The sequence below is a fragment of the Scyliorhinus canicula genome, chromosome 3, assembly GCF_902713615.1.
Source record: "Scyliorhinus canicula chromosome 3, sScyCan1.1, whole genome shotgun sequence".
Classification (NCBI taxonomy): domain Eukaryota; kingdom Metazoa; phylum Chordata; class Chondrichthyes; order Carcharhiniformes; family Scyliorhinidae; genus Scyliorhinus; species Scyliorhinus canicula.
This window is the reverse complement of record NC_052148.1, coordinates 74,150,353-74,178,269: the sequence shown is the minus strand read 5'-3', so window position 1 is coordinate 74,178,269 and position 27,917 is coordinate 74,150,353. Positions and strand designations below refer to the sequence as shown.

Genomic DNA, 27,917 nt, shown 5'->3' with positions numbered 1-27,917 from the left:
CGGTGATGCAGTTCAGCACCATTAGTGGTGACTGGAGCCTACCACCCACAATCCAACACAAAAGTGCATTCCATTTTGGGAGGGAAAGGGGGAAAAAAGCTATAAAAACAAACAGGGTGCTCGTCACCTGAGGAAATCAAAATCAAATCAGAACCAATTGGTTCTCTGTTGTTGGAGAGATTTTGTTAGAGATCATACAAGGTTTAAAAAACACCACAACTCAAGATAGTTTTATTCCAAAGTTTAATAAACCGTACAAATAACGAGCTTACACAGGTAATTGCATAGGATAAAGTTGAATTCCAAGGACATTCATAGGGAGAAGAAACAGTTACATCACAGAAGGGCAAATGGTTGTTAAAACTCCCTGTCTGTGCTCATGATCTTTAAATCTATGACAAAAAATGTACATATTTTCACAAGCCCATATATTCAGGGTATAAAAGGTTTACAATGTCATGGTGGCATCTCCAATGATTTATCAAAAGATGTCAATAGAGTTTACATTAGAGATATCTAGTGACACTTTCTACCGTATGCTACAAGTAGTAACCTTGGGTCAGTATGATACAAGAGCAATATTTGCCAATAATTGCCAGTGTGGTCCCGATAACAGAAACCAGGCCATTACCACATCCTCACAAGCTTTGAGTTTATTTGTGTTTCAAATAGACACAAACCACTTCCAACTAACAACTAACCAAAAGCCACAGACTTCTAAGCTGTAGCAGAATAAAACTCTGGGGGTTTTGGGGGGGGGGGGGGGGGGAGGAAAGTGGTGTATATTTTTTATTTTTACATATGTTATCCAGCTTCAGGTCAGAGAGGTCTTAATAAATGCACTTTTGGCAATAGCTCGTCAAGTCAATTTTTTTGCTTTAGAATCCACACACAAAATAAATCAAAGCTTGTCGAGAATGGAAGGCCATCAAATAGAGATCTGAAAGCAAAAGCTAATACACAGTTATAACAGCTATCATGTCAAATGGCGTAAATGTTGAGGTCTGCCCAGTTCACTGTAATGTGGAGAGGACAAGTAAAAAAAAAGAGAATGAAACTATTGTTCCCACATTGCAGTTAAAGTTTAGTTTAAAAGAAAGAATTCCCCCTTGAAATTTATTGGTTTCAATACAAACGTTGAGCCTATATTAATTTGTTGTTCTAAACCCCATGTTGTGTTTCACACTTGACTGTTGGCTTGCAGTGTTTACACAGAAGACGTTGTTGTACCATGGGCACTTGTGGCATGTAAAGCTTTTCTTTATTTCCCCTAGTTAGTATTATTATAAGTGGCTCAGATCCACTAGAGTCTGCTCAAGCACCTGATGAATGCCCACATTCTCTTCTTTTGCCTTGGCCAGTTTTTCTATTGGTTCATGGAAAAAGAAAAATGAAAATTGAAATTTAAATAAAATTTGGAAGTCTTTGATTAAAATCAAAAAAATGAAACTTGCAGATCAAAGATGTAAAACACCATTTCATTATATAATTATATATACACATACACACACACACAAACACATTAGTTAACATTTTCAAAAAAAAATTCAATGTTACTGACATTTGTTCACTTAATTGTGAATTTGCCAACTCCAGTGCAACATTAAACTTTCAAATATAGTTTAATTGATATCTCAGCTTTCCTCTCCAGCTAGTCTTGTTTCCTTCCCTTTAAATGTATCAGACAATGTTACCCTCTGCAAGCATAGCATCACTTCTCCACCATCCTGAACTCCACAACTTGTTGTCCAACTGAAACCAGGGTTGGGCCAAAACGTTTTAATTCAGGTTGCAAAATGCAGATTTTTATTGCTCCTTGAATTCCCAAATGTAAACAGATTTAAATTGCAATATTTATATATATATTAATTTTACACAATGAGTGGAGTGCAAGAATGCAGTCATTTTACAACAAACAAACAAAAATAAAGGCCTATCACAAACAAGGTAAAAATTGACTTTTAAAGAAGCTAATGAATAGTAGTGGCTAGCTTGCATTTCCTCCCGCATCACACCTACATTCACTGTGCTGAGAATAGTCTTTCATTCAAGAGAAAGCAAGTTGACAAAAGTAGAATTAATTAATTCAAAATCTGCTGTTAAATCATTTGAGATTAAATACCTGTGTAGTTTTTATTTCACATAAACAGACATGCAAAATAATGCCACGAATATGGAACAGAAAGTGTCAACATTCATTATTAAAAATAATCAGGTGAGACAACATAGAGCAGGCTTTTTGGCAAGTCTTCAAGGTAAAGAAAGTCAGTTGTTAAGTTCATTCAGGACAACTCTCAGCTCACTATTGAGAAGACGATTTCTCGCTACCTCCTGATGAAAGCGTTCTATTGAAACCGCATCAGTGACAGCAGATGAAAGAAGAGAAAACTGTGTTAGTCATGTGGAACAGATCACCTGGTTTTAACCGGTTCTCATGAAGGAATGAAAGGGTTGAAGGGCAGTGAGGGGGAGGGGTAAAAATCACATACCAAGGGAAGCACCTCTTGGATTTAAAGCAAGAAAAGTCTTAGAGTATTTGGAAAATAGTTCCGAGAACATTTTTAAAAGCAGTAAATCTGTTTCTCTCTTTGTATCGTTTAAACTTGATATGGTCTAAAGTCATGTAGGCATGCAGCAGTATCAGGAACTTCCCGAACCATGAACAAAGTGCTCAAATTGATTAACCGCCACGATTTGAGGTGTATTAATGAGGTACAGAAACCCAGTGAGCTATACCACCTCAAGTTGGTCAAGGTGAGATATCTTGCCACCGTAACCATATGCCAATCCCAAATGCCAGTTTGCAGAGTGAAAGGATGTTGTGATATCAATAACAATCACCCGATCTATCCCTCCAACAGAGAAGTAATTGTCTACTGTATGTAATTAGGTGTTCAGGAAACAGGATTATGCTGGAGCAAATGTCAAATAAAAATCAAAAAGTACAAGTGATATCTTTAAAGCATGGTACAAGTTAACAGTATTAATCCAACACCAATTCAATGCAGCTTCTCGTAAGCTTTAATGTTCTGCCCATATTAGTATGGATCTATACTGCATAAGGTTAGTTAATAGCTAATATTGTCGTCTACAATCAGCTGGTATATTTGTACAGCTTTTCCCTTTTCGTTCCACTAGTTATTGTTACGGGTACAATTACTACTTGCTGGGAAACTTAACTATGGCACATTATAAATCAGGTGGGAAAAATCTATTAAATTTATTAGTGACTGAAAATTAGTCACACCTACTTGTAAAACTTACTTTGAGCAATTTCTAAATGCAGGATATTAGCAAGCCATATTCAATGGTGAATTAAGATTTTCTTTTTCCATTTATGTGATATGCATGTCACTGGCAAAGCCTGCATTTATTGCCCATCCCTAACAGCCCTCACTGTGGTCAGCCACCTTCTTGAGCCACTGCAGGTACACCCACTCTGCTGATAGAAAGTTCCAGAATTTTGAATGGAGTCACCCTCCTCATGGATGGTTGATAATTACACCGCCCTCTTTTGTACAATAATCTCTTCACCACAAGAAGTGAAGAAAATGAATCAAGGATTTACAGTCACAGTAGTGCCCATCTATCTATAGATCTGGTTGCATTTAATTTCTAAGCATGTTCGTCGGGAAATAGGCGAAGCCAAGGATAAAAAAAAACAGAAACAAACAGAGATTATAGATTCAAAAGCAGATGAAAACTAATGTAGCATTTCACCTTTCCATTTTGTTACACCTTTTATACCTTACAATGGAAAGTTATTCAAAAGACGAATACATTTCAAAAGAATCCAATGGCAGCGGTTATCAAGCAAAGTGCCACTTTAATCATTAGAATGGAGGGGGAATGTGGTCATGGTATGGTGACGAGTGGGGACAGAGACAATAGAACTAAAATAAAAGTGGTATTTACGAGCACGAGAGATTGTAGAAAGACTTTGTCAGCTTACTATTAGTAGGGAAATTATAAATATATTTGAGAGGATGAAGGGGTGGTGGTTATGTCACTGGACTAGTAATGCTCGGAGGGTATGGGTTCAAATCCTGGTGGAATTTAAATTCAATCAAAAATCTAGAGTACAATGTTAGTCTCAAATAGCAACTAGTTGACAACTATTGTCAATTGTCATAAAAACTCATCTGGTTCACTAATGTCCTTTAGGGAAGGAAATCTGCCATCCTTACCCTGTCGGGCCGACACGAAACTCCAGACCCACAGCGATCATAGAATTTACACAGTGCAGAAGGAGGCCATGTTTAGCACAAGGCTAAATCGGTGGCTTTGAAAGCAGATCAACAACACGGTTCGATTCCCGTAACAGCCTTCCCGAACAGGCGCCGGAATGTGGCGACTAGGGGCTTTTCACAGTAACTTCATTTGAAGCCTACTTGTGACAATAAGCGATTTTAATTTTTTTCATTTCATCAGGTCTGCACCGGCCCTTGGAAAGAGCACCCCAATTAAGCCCTCCACCCTATCCCGGTATCCCAGTAACCCCACCCAACCTTTTTGGACACCAAGGGCAATTTATCATGGCCAGTCCATCTAACCTGCACATCTTTGGACTGTGGGAGGAAACCGGAGCACCCAGAGGAAACCCACCCCCTCTCTCCCCAACTCGGGTGAAAATATTTTCGGCTGTGCCTATTACATCTTTTAAAAAATGTAAGGCAGTTTACTAGGATTCAGATAGATTGATTTAAGTTCCTCCTGGTTCAAGTTAAAATACAAAGTCTAATAGCAATTTGGATTTATGTAGCACCTTTAATGAAAATGAAAAGAAAATTGCTTATTGTCACGAGTAGGCTTCAATGAAGTTACTGTGAAAAGCCCCTAGTCGCCACATTCCGGCGCCTGTCTGGGGAGACTGGTACGGGAATCGAACCGTGCTGCTGGCCCGCTTGGTCTGCTTTAAAAGCCAGCGATTTAGCCCATTTCGCTAAATCAGCCCCTGCAATGTTCCATGGCAGTATTTTAACATTTTCAGAAGAAACATTTTGCTCTATTTTATAACTTAATCCAGTGACAAAACGTGCCCACTGTGACTTGTCGTGAATAAAGTCCGAGAATATGAAGTCAAGGGACGAGTGGCAGAATATATTGCCAGCTGACTTCATGGCAGAATAGGCAAATAAATGGCAAATGAAGTTCAGCACAGATGAATACAAGATAGTACATTTTGCTGGTAAGAACGGAGATGTTCATAAGATACAAGAGCTGAGATACAAGAATTAGGCCATTTGGCCCATCGAGTCTGCTCTGCCATTCGATCATGGCCGATTTCATCCCAGCCTTAACTCTACCTTCCTGCCCGTTCTCCATAACCCTTCAATCCGTTACTAATTAAAAATGTGTCTAATTCCTCCTCAAATTTATTCACTGTCCCAGCATTCACCGCACCCTGTGATTAGCTAATGCCACAGATTCACAACCCTTTGGTAGAAGTAGTTTCTCCTCAACCGTTTTAAATTTTCTACCTCTTACCCTAAAATTATGACCCCCTCATTTTAAAATGCCCCACAAGAGGAAGCATCTGCTCCACGTCTACTTTATCCATACCTTTTAGCATTTTGTATACCTCAATTTGATCTCCCCACATTCTTCTAAACTCTAGGAGTATAGGCCTAAACTGTTCAATCTCCCCTCATACGACAAACCCATCATCTCAGGAATCAACCGAGTGAACCTCCTCTGAACTGCCTCCAATGCCACTGCATCTTTCCTCAAAGGGGATCAAAACTATGCACAATACTCCAGGTGTGGTCTCCCCAATGCCTTGTATAGTTGCAAGAACACGTCCTTAACTTTATATTCTATTCCTTTAGCTATAAATGCCAACATTCCATTTGATTTCTTTATTATCTGCTGTACCTGCATGCTAGTTTTCTGTGACTCACGAATGAGGGGAGCATGGTGGCACAGTGGTTAGCACTGCTGCCTACAGCACTGAGGACCCGGGTCCAATCCTGGCCCAGTGTCCATGTGGAGTTTGAACATTCTCCCAGTGTCTGTGTGGTTTTCACCCCAACAACCCAAAGATGTGCAGGTTAGGTGGGTTGGCCGTGCTAAATTGCGCCTCGATTGGAAATAATAATTGGGTATTCTAATTTTTTTTTTTAAATTAATGAGGACCCCCAGATCCTTCTGCAACAGAGCAGCCTGAAGTATCTCCCCATTTAGATAATAAGTTGCCATCCCATTTTTTAGACCAAATCATGACCTCACACTTATCCACATTAAACTCCATCTGCTACATTTTGGCCCCCCCTCTCCTAGTCTATCTATATCCATTTGTAAGGTTCTTATTTCCTCATTGCAACTTAGTGTCATAGCTATTTTTGTGTCATCTGCAAATTTGGCTATAGGACTTTCTATTCCTGTATCCAAGTCATTTATATAGATTGTTAATAGTTGGCACCCCAAGGACATAACCCTGTGACTCCACTAGTTACATCTTGCTATCAAGAAAGACTCATTTATCCTGACTGTCTTCTGTCCGTCAGCCAGTCTTCTATCCAACCTAATAAATTATCACTAATCCTATATCTAATCTTGTGAATTAACGTTCTGTACAGCTCCTTATCAAAAGCCTCACAGAAGTCCAAATATACTACATTTACAGGATTCCCATTATCCACTTGGCTTGTTAAATCTTTGACAAACTCTACTAAATTAGTCAAACATGATTTGTCCTTCATAAAACCATGGCGACTCTGATGGATAGTGTTTTGACTTTCCAAATGTCTTGATAGTACATCCTTGATAATTGATTCCAACAATTTCCCAACAGATGTTAAACTAATGGCCTGTAATTGCCCACATTGTCTCCCTCCCTTTTTGAATAAGGGTGCTAAGTTAGCATTTTTCACTTAATACTTGGGAGGTGCAAGTCTAGTCTCAAAGTACAAATGCATCAACATCAAGATCTGCCACAGGTTAGTGAGGCCATTAAAAGAAAAAGCAATCCAAGCACAGCTTTATTTCTACAGGGATAGAATTGAAAAGTAGGCAAGTTTTGGGAAACCTGTATTGAACCCTGATTTGATCACAATTAGTTCTGGTCACCATGTTTATAAAAAGGAGTGGTTAGAGAGAATGTGGGGAAATGCTTAATTCTTCCTCAGTGTACCCGAACAGGCGGAGTGTGGCGACTATGGGATTGTCACAGTAACATCATTGCAGTCATGGGGAAAATGTACAGACTCTGCACAGACAATGACCCAAGCGGGAATTGAACCCGGGACCCTGGCGCTGCAATGCAACAGTACTAACCACTGTGCTACGATGAGAATGCAGCTCTTCACAACCTTCTCACAAGCAAGTAGGGTTGGGCAAAAAAAATTGCTGGCCTTGCCAATGACGTCACATCTCAAGAACAAATGTAAATGTGGGTGGCACAGTAGCACACGGTGGCCTGACCAAAATGTCGGACAAAGCTCCCATCTGCAACAACCATAGGTTCACACCAGCACTGACTGATGCCACCTTCAAAAGGTGGGGGCAGGACGGAGGGACACTGACAGTCAGGGACCTATACACGGACGGCAGGATCACAACACTGGATGAACTGACAGAGAATTTCAGCTAGCCAGGGGGAACGAGCTAAGGTATCTGAGGCTTAAAAACTTACTACGAAAGGAGACAAGGACGTAACCACAACCGCCACTACTGGAAGAACTACTGGACACAAGCATACTAGACAAAGGAAACTGTAGTGACATGCATGACCGACAGATAGAAAGGGCCGACACCGTACTGGACGCAACACAAAAGAAATGGGAGGATGACCTGGGGATTGAGATAGGGTGGGGACTCTGGAGCGAAGCACTGCATAGGGTCAACTCCACCGCCACGTGCGCAAGGCTCAGGCTGACGCAGCTAAAAGTGGTACATAGAACCCACTTAACAAGAGCCCATACGAGTAGGTTCTTCCCGGAGGTGGAGGATAGATGTGAACGGTGCCAGGTAGGCCCAGCCAACCATGCCCACATGTTCTGGTCTTGCCCCAGACTTGTGGAGTACTGGACAGCCTTCTTTGAGGCAATGTCCAAAGTGGTGGGGGTGAGGGTGGAGCCATGCCCGAAAGTGGCGGTCTTCGGAGTCTCGGACCAGCCAGATCTATTCCTGGGAAGGAGGGCAGACGCCCTTGCCTTTGCCTCCCTGATCGCCCGCCGTAGAATCCTGTTTGGCTGGAGGTCAGCAGCACCACCCAGAGCTGCAGACTGGCTGTCCGACCTCTTGGAATTTCTCCAAATGGAGAAAATCAAATTCGCCATCCGAGGGTCAGACGACGGCTTCCACAGAACGTGGGAGCCATTCACGCGACTGTTCGTGGCCAATGAACAAGAGGAAGAATAGCCAGGTAGCCAAGAATCAGGGGGAAAAGTATTCAAGAAAATAGCCAAGGCCACGAAAGGGAGAGATAGACCGGGGGGGGGGGGGGGGGGGGGGGGGGGGGGGGAGAAAAAGAGAGGACACACAGCTAAGGGGGGGGGGGGGGGAGGGGGGGGAAGGAAGAGAAACAAGAGAGGAGAACCAGCGAGGTTTGGGGGGGGGGGGGGGGGGGGGGAGGAGAGAGAGAGAGGAGAAGGAGAGAGAAATGGGAGCCAGATGAAAGGCACGGGATACCAAAAGGAGCACGACATCTCCAGGAGCGGGTAACGACGAAAATAAAGACGGAGGATGGGAGAAGCAGCAGCAGAAGCGGAGGCGAGTGCGAGACGGCAGAGAGATCCGTCTGGGAGAAGCAGGCGACAACAACACGGAACACAGCCAAGTATCGCACACTGTAATTATCTCTCCGGCACTCAAATGTATATTTGCCTCCCCAATTCCCACCCCGCCCCCCCCTTCCCCCGCAAACAAACAGTCGCCTACTTACGTGTTGTAAATAATTTTGCCAGGTGTACAGAGCTGCCGCTGTCAAGCTGGTGCACAATACCCTACCAGTTATTCTATTTTATTTTTTATTGTATTTTTTTTTGTACTATATACTATTTTCTTCTCTTTGGTATGTTTGGGTGTGCCCTTCTCTTCTATATAATATATAACATGTTTCTTACCCTGTGTACATAACGGTAATTATACCTTGTTCAAAAACCCAATAAAAAAACATTTATAAAAAAAAAAAGGTCAGAGGATGTACTGCATTTAAAGGCAAATTTAATTCCAAACTAATATAAATCAGAACATCTGCACACACCTCACTTCCTCAAAATGCAGAATTATCTCGAAGAATTCTTGGAAAGTGCCATGTTTTGACTTTCCCACTACAGAACCAAGATCAGTTAATTCAGTTAATGGAGATGACAACAGAAATATAACAAATGTATGAAGTGAAGAATTACCTTCCAAATCATCAATTGCCTTCTCCATTTTTGCTACAGATCTTTCAGCACACTCGGCTCTAGTTTCAGCCTGCAAGAGAGGTCATTAAAGGACATTGCTTTAAGGCACTTAAATTGATCCTCTATCCCAACGCGATTCTCCGAAATCCAGTTCTGACTAAATTTAATTGCCATCAATATTAATAAAATGCCACAGCTCTCTGACTATAGGACTGGAAAGAATCAGAAGGTGGGGCTTCATACTTAAAATGCTTTATGCAAAATCTACTAAAAGTGCCTCCAAGTCCATAGCTAAGCTGCAGACAGGTAACCGGCTCTCATTAACAGTGTAAACTGACCCCAATTCCACATGACCACCCTCCCCATACACAAGGGGATAAGCACCTACATTTTACACAATCACAGCAATCATTTGTTTTACAGTCATCCCATGGCTTTGTATCAATATTCTAGATTTTGTAAGAACAGGACTGTCTTTTTTCGCCACCTGAAAATCTCAAGCCATCAACTACAGAGGCTTGAGAAAGGGTTACAGCAGTACTTAGCTTTGCCCCTTTATGGAGGAGTCAGCTGATTTCTGCAGGGCAGCAGTGGGTTGGGAGAATAAAGTCAGTACTTGTGCACCAAATTGTTGCCTGCGGATTTACTGCTGGAAGTGCCTTGGGCTCAGTGATGCCCACAGGAATCACAATAGGGGATTAAAAAAAACAAAGGGAACAAAACTACACCAGACAGAAATCCATCCCACACTAGTTTCAAATTGGGAATAATGTTAGAAATTCCCGTCACTCACCTCTTTTAGCTTATCTGTTAACAGCTTGATTTCATCTTCATATTTATCTTCTTTCGAAGCATACTGAGAAATATTTTAAAAAACATTAAATGTTTCTCACACCATATCAACTAATTCCACAGAAGTCAAAAAGGAAAATGTACCCATCCAATTCCCATTGAAAGTAAAGTATCTTTTTAATCAGATAGCTCTAATATGCCTTCCAAAGACAGGACAGTTGAAAAGATACCCCAAGCCAACACATTAACAACCCTGAAGAGTTTAAGCAGGACTGTGTCACTCTGCCCAATACAGCACGTTGGTGGCACTGTATCTGTGCAGAAAGACAGAACTGGTGGTGCCAAAACCTACTCAAACCAAGGCATTGGCAGAGCTTTGTGCCCAGTAATAATTACACGTATGATCCCAATTTGCCTCAAGTGCACTGAAGTTAATTATGGCTCTAGAAACAAGTCTGCTTGGATTAATAGTGTGTTCTGCAATTTACTGGTTTACATAGCAGCAAACAACTTTCCCAAAGGTCTTTTAGGAACTGACCCAGTGATCAGGCTGTTATTAGGGGAATTCAGCTGGGAAACATAAAGATTGGACAAAGTACTCGGTGATGTTCACTGCTGAATAATTATTTTATACTTCGTCTTTGGCCTTGCCACTGGCAAGGAGTGCCGCACGATACTTTGACCGCAGTTTTTGATTGGTAATAAGGGTCTCTTATTGAGTCTTCACGGTCATGCCAAAAGACTGTTTCATATAGGGTTGAAAATGTTCAATGTATCTGGCCATTGGAGAAGCAGCAGCTTAGTCATGGTAGTACCTAATGAACTGAGGTTTGATTTAGCAGAGCATCATCTACAAGAGCTACATTTAAAAGGATTTATTCTTAAATATTTTCACATTAAAGGTGGCAATCACTGATCTATCTTCAGTGAAAATCACATTTTGTCAATAATAATGATGTAGAACTGTTAAAACAAGTTGAAAACATTGAAAACTTTATTCACCTCAAAAGAACAAAGAAAGGAGGTAAGAAAGGAGAACAGTGGTAACTTGAGAAAACGGTCCAGGGCCAAACTTTTAGTACAAATCAGTAACAAATCCTAGTTATTCCAAAAATGTAAGAAAATAAAGTGGCAAAGTTTAAAGGTAGAGAGTGTAATTATCTTCAATCAGCCCGGTACCGTATCTCAAGCCAGCACAAAAGAAGTTGTTGCAATTCAAACAAGAAAAAGGTGGGCTGGAGAAGAAAGCCGACTTGGACATTTACTTCATTGCTACATAGCTGAAAGATTCTTATTAGCTTCACAGACAACTAAAGCAAAAGTATCCCCATATTTAAATCACCATTTATTTTGTATGTACTTTGAGCTTCAAAACTAAGAAAATATGAAGCTAAAAGAATAAGATCACAATTATTTTGATAGACTGCTGAGCTTTTTGAAGCATTGTGTACAGATTAATGGATCTATAAAAGATAAAGCAATCAAATGGAAGGTGCAGGGGTAAGTTAAACATTACATGTTATATAGCTTTGTCTTTAGTTCATGGTGCTCTGGAACCCAGAGTTTGTCCTGTTTTTGTGCAGGGTGGAATTTCCATGTTTGCCATTAATGGGACTTGCAAGTTAAAATCTCACTTCTGAGTGTTGAACCTTCCAAATTGCACCGGGTCCAAGAGGAAAACAGTACTGCTGACAGCAGCATTTACATTCTTCCTGCAGCTTTGCAAATGCTGGTGGAACTATCTCAAAATGGTCCTCCACTGCACCACAGGAAGCAATGTCATTTCATTTGTCTTACAAATACGGTCACTAATATTGCGACCAGAGACGAAGATGGTGGCATAGCCCAGCAGAAATGACACTGGACTTGTAATCCAGAGGCCCAGGCTAAGGTCTGGGGGCAAGGGTTCAAATCCCACCACAGCACTGGTGGAAATTGAATTTAATTAATAATCTGGAATAAAAATCCAGCCACAGTAATAGTAAACGTGATGCCATTGTCAAAAAAAATCATTTTGGTCCTTTTTTTTTTAAAAATAAGGAAACCTGCCGTTTACTTGTTTAACCTGCTTAAACTTGCCGGGCAGCACGGTAGCATTGTGGATAGCACAATTGCTTCACAGCTCCAGGATCCCAGGTTAGATTCCGGCTTGGGTCACCGTCTGTGCGGAGTCTGCACATCCTCCCAGTGTGTGCGTGCGTTTCTTCCGGGTGCTCCGGTTTCCTCCCACAGTCCAAAGATGTGCAGGTTAGGTGGATTGGCCATGCTAAATTGCCCTTAGTGTCCAAAATTGCCCTTAGTGTTGGGTGGGGTTGCTGGGTTTTGGGGATAGGGTGGAGGTGTTGACCTTGGGTAGGGTGCTCTTTCCAAGAGCCGGTGCAGACTTGATGGGCTGAATGGCCTCCTTCTGCACTGTAAATTCTATGAATTATCCAGACCCACAGCTATTTGGTTGACTCATAACTCCCGTCTGAAATAGCCATTTATTTCGGGGGAAATAAAAATAGGGACGGCCAACAAATGCTGGCACCCACATCCCATGAAAGAATAAAATAAATAAATCCAATAAAAATGATAAAATCCATCATTTTTAAATAGTCACCTGCATCCCTCAACCACAATGCAATCTTCATGTTCCTGTATTTAAAATGTGGCATAGAAACATAGAAGATAGGAGCAGGAGGAGGCTGATCATCCATAGCCTTTGATCCCATTCGCCCCAAGTGCCTCTAGCCGCCTCTTGAATATATTCAATGTTTTAGAATCACCTACTTCCTGTGGTAATGAATTCCACAGGCTCACCACTCTTTGGGTGAAGAAATGTCTCCTCATCCGTGTCCGAAATGGTTTACCCAGAATCCTCAGACTGTGACCCCTGGTTCTGGACACACCAACCATTGGGAACATTTTCCCTGCATTTACCCTGTCTAGTTCAGTTAGAATTTTATAAGACTCGGAGGTTCCCCCCTCATTCTTCTGAACTCCAGCGAGAGCAATCCTAACCTAGTTAATCTCTCCTCATATATGACAGCCCACCATCCCTGTAATCAGTGAGGTAAACCTTCTCCACACTCCCTTGAGAGCATGAACATCCTTCCTCAGAAAAAGAGACCAAAACTGCACACAATATTCTAGGTGTGGCCTCACCAAGGCCGTGTAGTTGCAGTAACACATCCACGTTTCTGTACTCAAAACCTCTTGAATGAAGGCCAACATACCATTAGCCTTCTTTACCGCCTGCTGCACCTGCATGCTTACCTTCAGCGAATGGTGCACAAGGACACCCAGGTCCCGCTGCACATTCCCCTCTCCCAATTTACAACCATTCAGGTAGTAATCTGCCTTCCTGTTTTTGCTTCCAAAGTAAATAATCTCATCTGCCATTGATTTGCCCACTCACCCAAATCTTGCTTTAGGATAGTAAGAAATCTTACAATCCTAAGATTGTAAGGTTAAAGTCCAACAGGTTTGTTTCAAACACAAGCTTTCGGAGCGCAGCTCCTTCCTCGGGTAAGGAACTGTTGGACTTTAAACTGGTGTTGTAAGACTTCTTACTGTGCTCACCCCAGTCCAACGCCGGCATCTCCACATCATTGCTGTAGGATCCCTGCATCCTCGTCATAATTCACCCGTCCACCTAACTTGGTATCATCTGCAAACTTTGAGATGATACTTTATTCCCTCATCTAATATATATTGTGAATAGCTGGGGTCCTAGCACCGTTCTCTGTGGTACCCCACTAGTTACTGTCTGCCAATTTGAAAAGGACCCATTAATCCCTACTCTTTGCTTCCTCTCTGCCAACCAGTTTTCTATCCACCTCAATACACTTCCCCCAATCCCATGCGCATTATTTTTGCACAATAATCTCTTATGCAGGACTTTGCCAAACGCCTTCTCAAAGTCCAACTATACCACATCGACTGGCTCCCCTTGTCAACTGTACTGGTTACATCTTCGAAGAATTCTAACAGATTAGTCAAGCATGATTTCCCCTTCATAAATCCATGCCGACTCGGACTGATCCTGCCACTGCTTTCTAAATGTTCCGCTATAAAGTCCTTGATAATGGATTCAAGAATTTTCCCCACTACCGATGTTAGGCTTACTGGTCTATAATTCCCAGTTTTCTCTCTACCTCCCTATATTCGAGTGACATTATCTACCCTCCAATCTGCAGGGACTGTTTCAAGAGTCTATAGAATCCCGGAAGATGACCACCAAAGCATCCACTATTTCCAGAGCCACCTCCTTAAACACTCTGGGATGAAGATTCTCAGGCCCTGGGGATTTATCTGCCTTCAATCCCATTTTCGAGCACCATTTCTCTACCAATATTGATCTCCCTCAGTTCTCAGTGACATTTTTGAAGTGCATTTATTTAGTTTTGGTTCATCTTTTTGTTCCAGCAGTCTAGTGAATAGTGTATTTTGCATTACGATAAATGAGAACTTTAAAAAAAAAGTTAAAAACAATAGATTACTGCTGACCAAAAGCAATTTTAATCAATATCTCAACTGCAGATTTAATTTTAAAGGATCTGTCAGAAGGTCATATAGGGATACCGTGGCTTTAAAAGCAGCTACATACAGAATGCTCCTACCTTTTCGGTTTGCGCTTCCAAAGACTTCAGGCTGTTGGTGACATTTCTCAATTCTTCTTCAATCTCAGCACATTTACTGTTCAGAACAAGATAGTTTGGGTTGGGAAAGAAGGTGGTTGAGATTATGCAGAAAGAGGCAAGAAACCCATAGCAACTTAACAGTTTTGCCTCTCAGAATTTAGGCCGCTGACATGGTTGGAATATTTAAAACAAGAGAAAAAGTAGGACCATAAACCAGAACATGCATGGGCACTGGGTAATCACTTGGGGTACTTACCCGGCATGGCTGTAAAGCATGGATAAAAGCTGGATGAATTCACAAATTTGACTAGTTAGTTCAAATCTCCGCACTAAGTTCATGAAATTTTAGATATGGATAACTGTCAGCCCTAAAGGAGGAAGTAATGGGGCCTAGGGTTACCTTGAGACCTTAGAAAGTATTGATCTCAGAATTCAGCTGCTATGGGTCTCCACTTGGGGGGAAAAACAAACAAACAAACACGCAACTACCAGGAAGCATAGCAGCAGCAGCAAAGGTCGGAAGGAATGTAGCTTTAATATTTTCTCACACAGAAAATAAAGATGATGGAAAGAGAAAACAGGAAGTAGTTAGTGGATTTCTGGGAATAATACCTCTTCCTCTGAGGCCATTAGCGATTTCAAGCTCTGGTCCATTACTTTAAGTTCCTCTTCCAAATGCCGCGCCCGACTGAGTTAATCCACAGTAAGGGAGTAGAACAGACAAATCCCGGGGAGTATTCAGCATGCAATTCAACAGGGAGGAAAAGAAAACCGTGCCCACCATAGTTAGTAAATTCACCAAATTGTACAGAATAATGAGAATTGAAATATCTACTGAAACAGATCCAAATTAGAAAATAAAACTGTGCAAAGGATAGTTTGTGAATTCCCAGTAATAATGTAGCAGAAGTAGTTTAAAAGCTACTCGCCCTTTCCTGTTCACATAAAAGTTCCTAAATGTTACAATGAGCACAAATATACATTCCAACGTATTGTAAAAGAAACATGGGTGGGAGATGTACGAGGGCTATTCACCACTGGACTTTCTTTCGGTTTCTCAACTATACAAAAAAAGGTAACAACGTTTAACACAATAAAGCAATTCCTCAAATCATCTGGTCAGCAAATGGAGATCAGGGACCAGGCTAATGTTGTGTTATGTAATTTGGAATAACACAAGCTGCCACTTGATGCAGTTTTGAGTAAAAGATGCTCTAGGCTTTTAAAGTGAGTTCAATGTGTTTTATTGAACTATTAGCACAGTTCTCAATGAGTTCGACTCCCTACTAATCTAAATGTAGTAATTCAGTCGAACTGAACCAGCCTTGCTCTAAGCCACATGCTGGGGTGTGATGCTGAGGATACGTGCTGGGGTGTGATGCTGAGGATACACCCTGTCTAACTCTGTAGATGTTGGTCTGTGGAAAGAAGTGGGGTGCGAGTGCCTCGTCCCTTTTATAATGAGATATCATCCCAGAGTGTCCTGACTGCTCATTGGTCATGTCTTATTCTATGTGTTCATTAGCTGCAGGTTTGCCTATCATGACAGTTAGGTAACTTTTCTGAGCAGAGTTAGTAGCCAAAGGGTTGTGGGCAAGGAGGGATCTGTGTCCAGCTAGATGGTGGGCGAGGAGGGATCTGTGTCCAGCTAGATGGTGGAGCGTCTTGTGATTCAGCAGACCGTGGATACGTGTTGTCTAAACGGAATGACCACTTTGACAAAAATCTTAACAAGCAGCTGGCACTTGGGGAGTTACAGTGTAGCCATTGTATTCTACACAGGAAACTGGGAGAGCAAGCAAAAATTATACACCAATATCAAAATTATATTTGCTTTTGGGTTTTTTTTCTAAATTTAAAGTGCCCAGTTCTTTTTTTTCTCCAATTAAGGGGCAATTTAGCACAGCCAATCTACCTACCCTGCACATCTTTGGGTTGTGGGGGGCGCGAGACCCACACACCAAGGGGAAAATGTGCAAACGCCACACGGACAGTGACTCGGGGCTGGGATCGAACCCGGGTCCTCAGTGCCATGAGGCAGCAGTGCTAACCACTGCGCCACCTTTTGCTTGCTTGTGTGTAAATAATTCTATGGTAAGGTAAAAAAAAATTTTTTTTTAATTGTAGGGCTAATTTTTAAATTTAAACAATGGCAATTAGTGTGTTCAATAGAAAGCTGCTAAAATCAAACGTTCAAAAAGTATATAACTTGGGATGCCAGGTATGTTTTGGTTCAGCTTTTAAATTGAAGCAGATCTGATGCAGTATTTAGCTCAATCCCAGTCAAGGAGATGTTAGAGTATTGCTAAAGAGAGCGATGCTGAACCTTTACATCATGCATTGATCAGGACAAAAGTTTTTTCCCCTTTTTAAAAAATGCTTCCAATTAAGGGCAATTTAGCATGGCCAATACACCTACCCTGCACATTTTTTTGGGTAGTGGGTGTGAGGCAATGACTCAGGGTTGGGATCGTACCCTGATCCTCGGCACAGTGATGTAGCAGTGCCAACTCTGTGCCACCCTTACTAGGACAAACAAAAGAATGTCAAATTTCAAACAAGCATAATCATTTTGAGTAGGCGGGAAAAGTTTGTCGATTGGTTGGCAAATTGACTGATTGATCATGCGAGTTGTCACAAAGAAAGCAACAGGAAACTATAGGCTCCCCGAGCTCCTGGGTAATTCAAAAAAGACGCATGGCTTGAACATATTTCTTTTGTTTTCAGAGAATAGCCCCCCCACCGTGAGGCAGCAGTGCTAACTACTGTGCCAGTGCCGCCCAGAATTTGTCCTGATGACTGCAATATGAAAAGCTTCAGCAACACGTGTTCATCTTTTCAGCAATATTCAAGATGTTAGATTAATAATAGTTTACTTAACCATTTCATAAAAAGAAACATGCACAGCAGTTACATTCTTAGATTACACTCTCCCTCGGTTTCTATAAACCCAGCAGAGCTCAAAATATGTGGTGCACACCCATTTCAATTACAAGCGCCTGCCATACCATTCACCACCAGCCAAAATGTACACTTGCAAACTCCTTCCGCACCTCTACAGATCGACTGGAGGATGTCCCAAGTAAATAGCCGATCAGTTTAGGAGAATATAAATAACGCACTTCAATTTTGTAATTGTGATTTACATTAAAAATGTCACCCCTTCGGGTGGTGTACCCGTAACATGCTCCAACTAATCGGTTATCAAAAAATACATAATGAATTCAAGAAATAAATGCATATCCAAGCTACATTGATAACTATTCACAAATATCCAAAAATGCTTAAGTGACTTTATCTAATCTCGAGCTGAGATCAGCGACAGGTTCAAGCTCAATACAATTAATTCATCTGCATGCGGAGGTGGAAAGGGCTTGAAATTGGCCTTCACTTCACTTGAGTTTTGCGGGTCACGGAGGATGGGTAGGGGGAAAAGAGAAGAGGAAGAGAGGATTAAAAAATAAATTAAATAAAAACCTCAGACAGGGTTTTTGCTCTTGACAGCTCGCCAGACACATCGGCCACTTGTGCACCCACCAAGTAGCCAAGGTTGCTTAGAATAGAAGAACAAGGAGCAGAATTAGGCAATTCAGCCCCTCTCGTCCACTCTGCCATTCAATACAACCATCGCTGATCTCCTCCATGCCTCAAATTCCACTTTCCTGCCCATTTGCCAGAACCCTTCAACCCATTACTAATTAAAAATCTGTATCTGCTCCTTAAATTTATTTAGCATGGGGCGTTCTGGTGATGTCATACAAGAACAAGATGCCTTTCCCCTTTACCCACCGTTTTTAATGACCACATGCCCATTGTGGGGTTACCGAGCTGTTCCTCGACAAGCTGTGTCAAAAACAGTCAACTTGAAGAAAGCTCAGGAGTGTAGCCCATCGAAGGAGGGGAGATGGCCACTGTGCCCAATACTTTAGACACAGTGGTTGTAGTGATGGCACAGGAGCTGGAGAAATTTGGCAAACAAACACATGGGCAGTTTGAACATTAGAGCAAGGAGATAAAGCCACTGTTGAGGCGGCTCTGGGCCTGATTTCGGGAGCAGCTGGCAAACACCTTGAACGTGGTTACGGCGCAGGGCGAGACTTAGGGTGTGGAGGCAGCCCTGTTGCAGCACGAGGACTGACCTGCCTCATTAGAGACCGAGTTGCTGGTGGTGGTGGATAGCAACAAAGGGCCGAGGTTGAAGGCAGTGGACCTGGAGAACAGGTCAAGGCAGTTTGACCTCAGGTTAATGGGGCTGCTGGAGGCCTCGAAGCCAACCCAGTATTTTTCAGAGATGTTTTCTCGGTTGGTGGGACGGGATGAGGTGTTCTCCCCTCCAAATTGGGCAGAGCTCACCTCGGTGATCAGGCAAAAGCCAAGGCCGAATGAGCTGTTTTCATAACTACCAACAGAAGGAGCAGGTCTTGGAGTGGGTGGAAAGGATCCAGAATATCGACTGGAACAAGTGCACTGTGGGGGTCAGGACATTGAGCTGAGCTGGCGAAGAGCGTGCAGCCTTCAACGGGGTGAAGGCCATTTCCTAGAGCAAGGCCGTGCGATTCAGAATGGTGCATGCGGCAAGGTTGAAGGTCACCATGGATTCGAAGAATAATTTTTTCGACACTGGAGCAGGCAGAGGCCTTCACCAGGGGAAGAGCTCGAGGCTGCTGCTGTGAGATGTACCATCTGTATGAAGGGAGAGGGGGGATGCTTGTGCTCTGTACTTATGCTATTGTGCCTTTTTGGGTTATGTGTTTTTAAACCTTGTTTGAAGAGTGGGTTTTAATAAAGTTGGGGGATGGTCGTGTGTGTTTCGGATGGAAAAGAGGCTTGTTAACGATGGCGAGGTGTTTGGGCCAGAAAGAATGGAGTGGTTGTTGTTTCTGAGGGGGTATTGGAGGAGGGCCTTGGCTGGGGGTCACTTTGCTAGTTATCGGGGGGGGGGGGGGGGGGGGGGGGGAGAAGGAGGGGAGAGGCTGCAGTTTGTTGAGCCTAGTTGGATGGGTTATAATGGGCCTAGCCGTTTGTTTGGGAGGGGCAGCATGCAAGGTTTGTTCCTGGTCTCACCTTGGGGGTAGGGCGGTGGTCATTTTAGGTGGGTCTGTCTGAGATCCGGGAATTTGGGGCGAATGTTAGATTACGGTGCTGATGGTTGACTCAAAGGGGAGGGGGGTAAGAAATCCCCGATAAGGTTGATCAGCTGGAACGTGCAGGTAGGGCGAGAGGTCACCAGTAAGAGGGCAAGGGTTTTTCCTATTTGAAAGGTTTGGGTGCTGAGAACGAACAAGGCGTGTTGGGGTTTCCTCAGGTAGGAGGAGGAGGAGTTGCGGGAAGGTCTAGAGGCACCGTTGGGATTCATAGATCATAGAATTTACAGGCAGGAGGCCATTCAGCCCATCTAGTCTGCATCGGCTCTTGGAAGGGGGGGGGGGGGGTCGTGCCTGGAGATGTTGGCAATGGCTATTCTGCTCTTCATCCCAGCAAGGTATTCATCAAATCCAGTGGCCATCTCCATGTAAAGATATGGCGGCAGCTCTGCCAGCATCTCGAGGCTGGGGCGGAGGGGACCTGGCAAGCTGTCTCGACATTCTCGCCAGCCCCACTGTCCACTTTGTTGGAAAGGATAGTTTCTTGTGCGAGGTCAGAGGAGGACAGCACATCCAGGATATATGGATGGATCATGGGGAGGAGCAGGTTTCAGTGGAGGAGAAGGTGGCTATGTGGGAGGAGGAGCTGGGTCCCATTTTGGAGGTGGTGTTGTGGAGCGAGTCTCTCTATAGGGCAAATGCTGCGTCATCCGGCACGATGTTGAGTTTGATACAAGATGGTGTTCAGGACACATCTCATCAAGGCCAGAATGAGTGGGGTTTTTTTGAGAGGTTGAGGATAGGTGCGAGTGGTGTTCCAGAAGGGCTGCAAACCATGCACACATGTTCCTGTCCTGCCCCAAATTGGTGGGTTTTTGGGGTCTCTATTTTAAACATAATTGGCAATTTTGAATGTGGATTTGGGACCTTGCCCATTAGTTGCTATATTCGAGGTGTCAGACCAGCCAGAACGTAGGACTGGTGTGATGGCAAATGCATTGGCTTTTGCTTTGTTACTGGCTGGATGGTGGATCCTGCTGAGTTGGAGGCAGGTGGCACTGCCCAGTGCTGCAGCATGGCTGGGTGACTTGGAGTTTTTGCATCTAGAGGTACGTTCGAGATGAGGGGAGCAATTGACGGGTTCTATCGCAGAGGATGTCTGTTAATATTACATTTGAAGGGAAGGATCTTGTGTGTTTTGGGGGGGGGATTTTCTTTGGTATGGTTTGTTGAGGCTGTTGATACATGCTTTATTATTTAACTCTTACTTATGTAAAAAATGTTAAAGACAAAAATATTGTCAAACAGAAAATGTACTCCGCATCCAGTACCCCAGGAATAAGCAAAAGCTTTCTGGAGTAGAGGGACAAGGGGTCCCGGGGGGGGGGGGGGGGGGGGAGACAAATTATACATCCTCATCATCAAAGATTGTTATTGCACGCCACCAAGATCATCGGCTCTTAAATTTAAAAAAAACATTGACTTTTATTCATGTGGAAACATGGCCTGGGGGAAAAAAAAGAATGTGGAAGCACACAAATCAGACCTTTGGCTCTCCATCTCTTTCCATATCTCACCCCAGTCTATTAAATGTGCTTCTTCACTGTCAAAAGGGCCAGACAGTATTTTGAATGAGGAAAGAAAATCTTCCATGTGGACACCAGTAAGATGTGAATCTCGCTCTCACAGCACCATACACATTTCATCATGTGATAATTGGGGTGAAAGAAAGAAAAAAGGAAAGGAATCAATATCCTCTGCAAAAACAGGTGGGTAGGAAGTATGCTCTGCAGTGATGCTGGTAGCCAACACTCAATTCAACATGAACAATAATCTTCACTTCAGCTTGGGTTTTCTTGCTAACAAGGCTTTTAGCATCTGATGGTACATATTTCTTTTAGTGATGACAATAAATTAAGGTTCTGCCATCAGGAACCCCAAAATTAAACACAAATTTGTAGACTAACACAATGTCAGAACGGTAAAGTTCAATGGGTTGATTCAGATTAAAAATCATCACCTATTTATACACACCATCGGACTCCTGTGGCCCCTTTTAACAACTACGCTTCTTAGTTAAGAACAAAACATTTACAGAATTCAAAATTACCTTTCTGCGTAATCTGCACGCCCCTCAGTTCGTTCCTGCTCACCTTCAAGGATGACAAGTTTTCGTGCCACCTGCAAGAAGCCAGGAAAAACTCAATCCTGACCAAGTATATTAAATTGAATTAAACCCTATTTGACGGTAAAAGTGCCTTTTAATACTGACTGAAATTAAACCGTATCCTCAGCTCTCATTAGCTCCTTGTAGACGTCTGAAACCCTACCCCCTCCCACTAGAAACTACCCTGTCCTGCCTCCCCTTCGACGGGAGACGTGGGAAGGATGGCACCAGTCTGCGTACAAAATCCCTCACCTCCAAGTATCTAAAGTCGTTCCCTCTCGCTAGCCCAAACTTCTCCTCCAGCGCCCTCATGCTCGGAAAGCTCACTTCCAGGAACAGATCCCTCATCCTCACAATCCCTGCCCTCCTCCACAGTTGATACCCCCCCATTCATGTTCCCCGGGGCAAATCGGTGGTTGCCGCAGATTGGGGTCCACACCAATGCTCTTACCTCACCTACATGCCTCCTCCACTGGCCCCAGATCCGAAGAGCCACCACCACTATTGGGCTGGTGGAGTACCGTGCCGGCGGAAGCGGCAGAGGCACTGCGACCAGGGCTGCTAAGCTAGTGCCCCTGCACAAAGCAGCCTCCACCCGCTCCCAAACCAACCCCGTACCCACCATCCATTTCCTTATCATCGCTATGTTGGCCGCCGGATAATAGTTGCTGAAGTTCGGCAACGCCAGCCCCCCTTCTCCTCTGCTACTTTCAAGCATCACCCTGCCAATACAAATCCCAGAATAATTTTATTCAGCCTCTTAAAGAAGGACCGCGGGATAAAGATGGGGAGACACTGAAAAACAAACGAGAACCGCAGGAGAATCGTCACCTTAATAGTCTACACCTCCCCGCCAATGACAGCGGGAGCACATCCCACCTCCGGACCTCCTCCCTCAATCGTTCCACCAGTCGGGACAGGTTGAGCTTATGCAATCTGCCCCAGTCCTGTGCCACCCGAATCCCCAAATATCAGAAACTCTCCCCCCACTAGCCTGAATGGCAACCCTTCAGCCTACTCTCCTGCCCCCGCGCCCGAATTACAAACAACTCGCTCTTAGCCATGTTCAGTTTGTATCCGGAAAACCGTCCAAATTCCCTCAGGGTTGCCATAATACCGTCCATCCCCACCATTGGGTCCGATACAGATAACATGTTCACTTGGGAGAGATGCCAGACAACAGTGCAACTGTACAGCAGTACAGAGAACAGGAAAGGGAGAGTGGAAAAAGGTTACCTCTTCATATTTGCGGTCTGCATCCTCTGCAATATGTTTAGCTTCCTTCAGCTGCACCTCTTGCATTTCCACTATTTCCTCAGCCTTCAAGACTTTGCTCTCCACAGCTTTCATTCCTCTGCAGAAAGACAAGTCATTATTGCCAGCACGTCAGGGAGATGCATTGGAACCAAAAATAAAAATCCACACTGTAAATAAAAACCACTGGCGGGAATGGCAAGCGTTTGTGCAGACTGGTTGCTACATTTGTTTATTGTCACGTGTACTGAGGTACAGTGAAAAGTATTGTTCTGCGTACAGTCCAGACATCATTCCGTACATTAACAAAAATAGAGCAAACAGAAATACATAATGTAAATGCAGACACAGGCATCGGGTGAAGCATACAGGAGTGCAGTACTACTCAGCAGAGAAAATGTGGGAAGAGATCAGGTCAGTCCATAAGAGGGTCATTTAGGAGTCTGGTAACAGCGGGGAAGAAGTTGTTTATTGGAAATGTTTGACCTATTTTAAGCATTTGCCCAGGGAGGTAAATTGTGGCAAGCCCAGTGGTTGCATAGTGCACATTTACAAAGCACCTATAACATTATAAAACAAGTGCATGATGGGGGTGGATCCTTGGGGGTTTGGGAGGCCAAGGGCGAAGGAGTTTTCATACTTCTCCCAAGTGCACCGGTGGTACTCCTGGATTGACTTTTGTGTGTTGGACAAGACGTTGCTGACGGGGGTGGCCGAGGTAGTGCGAGAGGCGAGGGCTGCCATTTGGGGCCACGTGGAGCCGAATGACACAGGGAGGGTCACAGCTGCCATGTTATGGAAGGCTGTAGTCAGGGGGAGTTAATATCAATTCGGGCGCATTGGGAGAAAACAGAGCAGGGGGAGAGGGCAAGAAAGGTGGCTGAGATTTGGAGGCTGGACAGGAGATATTCTGAGGCAGGGTTGCTGAAGGAGGTGCGAGATGGAATTTGGGGTAGTTTCTACAGGGAAGGTGGTGGGGCAGCTGTGGAGAGCCAGAGGAGCAGAGTATGGGTATGGGGAAAAGGCGAGTAGAATGCTGGCCCATCAGTTGAGAAAGCAGAAGGTGGTGAGGGAGATTGATAGAGTTAGGGATGATAAGGGTGCAGTGGTGATGAACCCGGAGGGGGTGACTGGAGTGTTCGAGGCGTTCTACAGGAGGCTCTACAAGTCGTAGCCTCCAGCGGGGGACGGAGGGATGTGGCGGTTTTTGGATGGGTTGAATTTCCCCAAAATGAAGGGGCTGGTTCAGGGACGAGGGAACCCAATTGGGCTGAGGGGTGATAATTAGTATGGGGACCATGCAGACAGGGATGGCTCCAGGGCCAGACACGTTCCCGATGGAGTTTTATGAAAAGTTTGGGGCAGACCCGAGGCCACTGCTGGCAAGGGTGTATAAAGAAAAAGGGGGGGGGGGGGGGGGGGGGGGGGGTGGAACTCTCCCTACATTGTTGCAGGCTTCCACCTCCCTGATATTAAAAAAGGTCAAGGATCCGGAGCAGTGTGGGTCACAGCCGGACATCACTATTGAAGATGGACACCAACTTATTGGCATCGTAGTGGACAGGAGGTATACAGAGGATGTGGATCAAACACTGTTGGAAGAGAGGAACGAGTTGCAGGTCAGGTGAGTTTGGACTGGCTGCCCACAAGGAAGGCAGTGCGCCAATTGAGGCAGGCGAGAGGAGCAGTCTACAAGTATGGAGAGAAGGCGGGACGCATGCCGGCAGGTCAACTTTGGAGGGAGGCAGCGGCGAAGGAACTTTTTTCAGGTGCGGTATAGGGCAGGGAAGATGGTGGTGGCTCCAGATCAGATGAATAGGGCGTTTGAAGAGTTTTACGAGAAATTGTATAGGTCGGAGCTACCTGGAGGATCGGGAGATGCAGGAATTCCGGGATGGTTTGGAATACCCGAGGTTGGGGGCGGGGGTACAGGGCCATATTGGAGGGGGCGATAACAGAGCAGGCGATAAAAGTGGTGATTGTGAGGATGCAGTCGGGGAAGGTAGCAGGGTCAGATGGATTTCCAGTGGAGCATTACACAATTTAAAGATAGGTTGGCGCCACTGATGGTGGCGATGTTTGAGGAGGCGATAGGGAAGGGGGTGTTGCCACAGACTTTGGGACAGGCATCGATCTCCCTGGTGCTCAAGAAGAACAAGGATCCGAAAGAATGTGATCACATAGGCACATATCACTTCCGAAATGTGGGCGCAAAAGGTATTGTTAAAGGTATTGGCGGGTAGGTTAGTATCTTTGTATGCAGATGACTTGCTGCTGTGTGCATCAGAACAGAGTGCGTCGATGGGAGGCATATTTGGAGCTGCTTCGAGTGTTTGGGTCTTTTTCTGGATATAAACTAAATTTAGACAAATTTGAATATTTTGTGGTGTCTCAGCCAGGGATGCGAGTGGGCTACCATTCTGTAGGGCGGGGACTCACTTTAGATATCTGGGGTTGCGGGTGGCACGGGATTGGGGGGGCGGGGGGGTTTGCTCCATAGGTACAACATTATTAGTCTGGTGGGGAGGTGAAAGCAGATCTGGCAAGGTGGGATGGTCTCCCTGTCGCTGGCAGGTCAGGTACAGGCAATTAAAATTAACCTGTTGCCACGATTCTTGTTCATTTTTCAGTGCCTGTCGATCTTCCTACCAAAGGCATTTTTCAAGGAGGTCGAAAAGATGATTACCTCGTTTATATGGGGGTGGGGGGGAAGGTAGCTGGGATTAGGAAGGTGCTGTTGCAGAGAGGGCAGCAGTCAGGGGGCTGGATCTTCCGAATTTACTATATTATTACTACAAGGCGACGAATGTGGAGAAGGCGAGGAGCTGGGTTAGAGGGCGGACTTCCATAGGGTTAGAACGGAGGAGTGTGTGTAGGGGGTCAGGGCCGAGGGCATTGGCAACAGCGCCACTCCCGATATCCCTGGTGAAATACTCAGGAAGTCCGGTAGTGGTAGCGACGTTGAAAATCTGGAGGCCGTTGTGCCAGCACTTCAGGCTGGGGGTGGGGGTCAAGGGAAATGCCGATTCGGGGGAAATCACAGATTTGAGCCAAGGAAGTAGGACGGGAGTTTTCGGAGATGGGAGTCAGGGCACTAAAGGATTTGTTTCTGGGGGGCTGGTTTGCAGGATTGAAGGAGTTAGGGGCGAAATATGGATTGGGGCAGGAGGAAATGTTTAGGTATATGCAGGTCCGAGATTTCACCAAGAAGGAGATAGAGCTTTCCGGTGGCAGCAGCCTCCCACTTTGCAAGAGGTGCTGACGTCAGAGGCAATGGAGAAGCAGGTGGTGTCGGCGATTTAGGGAGAAGAAGGCACTGCTGGAGTGGATTAAGGCAAAGTGGGAGGAAGAGTTGGGGAGGGCATGGAGGACAGGTTGTGGTGTGAGGTGCTCAGGAGGGTAAATGCCTCAACTTCATGCGCGAGGTTGGGGCTGATACAGCTGAAGCTGCCATATAAGGCACATCTCACAAAGGCGAAGATGAGCCGACTCTTTGAGGGGGTAGAATGTTTGTGAATGTTGCGGGGGCGGGGGCGTAAACCACGTTCATATCCTTTGGTCCTGTCCAAAGCTGGAGGGGTTTTGGAGGGAGGTGTTCAGGGTCATTTCAAAGGTGGTACATGTGAGGCTTGAGCTGGGTCTGCTGGAGGCCACATTCAGGGTATCGGATCAGCCGGCTTTGAGCACAGTGTCTCACTGAATGCAGAAGACCCGCTATTGTATATTTTGGACCCACTGGGCAGCATCGGAGGCATCATGGAGATCCTGGGGGAAATTTGGTTGGTTTGCGGGATACAAATTGAATATGGGGAAGAGCCAGGTATTTCCAATTGAGGACAGGGGGGCAGGATAGGAGACTAGGAGAGTCGCGATTTAGGGTGGTGGTGGCAGGTTTCAGGTTTTTGGGTCTCTCGGTGGAACGGAGATGGCCGCAGTTGCATAAACTGAACTTGGCTCAGCTGGTGGAGCAGATGAAGGCAGATTTTAAGAGGTGGGATGTGCTGCCGCTGGCCGGGTGTGCGCCGACAGTGAAAATTACGGTGCTGCTGAGGTACCTGTTTGTCTCCCAATCTTTGTTCCCAAGTCGCTTTTTTTTTTAAAAAGGGTCAATGGACTGATCTCTAGGTTTGTGAGAGCGGGGAGGATCCTGCAGTCCAACGGGCAGGGTGCTGGCGTTGCTGAATATGATGAACTATTATTGGGTGGCGAATATTGCTATGGTTAGGAAATGGGATATGGGGGAGGGGTCAGTGTGGGGTGGCAGCATCATGTAGGGATATGTTTGAGGGCTTTGTTGTCGGCATCTTTACCATTCTCACCGACCAGGTACTCCGCGAGCTCAGTGGTGGCGTCAGCCCCAAGGGTGTGGGAGCAGTGGAGGCAGCATCTGGGGCTGGAGGGTGCCTTATCCCATAAAATCTGGGGGGGGGGGGGGGGGACTACCAGACATCACAATAACAGTAAAATGCACAAAACTAGATGCACAACTAATGCAATACAACTCCACAGGCAGGATTCTCCGCTCTCCCAACAGGAGCAGAGAATACCACCAGCATCAACGGCCGGAGAATTCCAGTCCATGCCTTTGACCTGCACGTATGGGCTTATGGGGGTGGAAGCTTTAAGCAATACACAAAAGATTAGT

The 27,917-nt window shown here is 44.6% G+C and overlaps 1 protein-coding gene across 9 annotated transcripts in view; it reads right to left on the bottom strand.

The window, feature by feature from the left end:
* Positions 1 to 226: 226 nt before the first annotated feature.
* The window catches only part of LOC119962736 (tropomyosin alpha-4 chain-like), a 156,679-nt gene continuing 128,988 nt past the window's right edge, over positions 227 to 27,917 (bottom strand). For 4 of the 9 annotated variants that reach the window (XM_038790734.1, XM_038790737.1, XM_038790742.1 and 1 more), the window contains 6 exons: positions 23,255 to 23,372; positions 21,962 to 22,032; positions 14,747 to 14,822; positions 10,144 to 10,206; positions 9,351 to 9,420; positions 227 to 1,366 (listed from right to left, as the gene is read on the bottom strand). In XM_038790734.1, coding sequence (XP_038646662.1) covers positions 1,284 to 1,366; positions 9,351 to 9,420; positions 10,144 to 10,206; positions 14,747 to 14,822; positions 21,962 to 22,032; positions 23,255 to 23,372 — 481 coding nt within the window. In that variant the 3' untranslated portion in view covers positions 227 to 1,283. The other 5 variants (XM_038790735.1, XM_038790738.1, XM_038790736.1 and 2 more) reach the window with 4 other exon arrangements.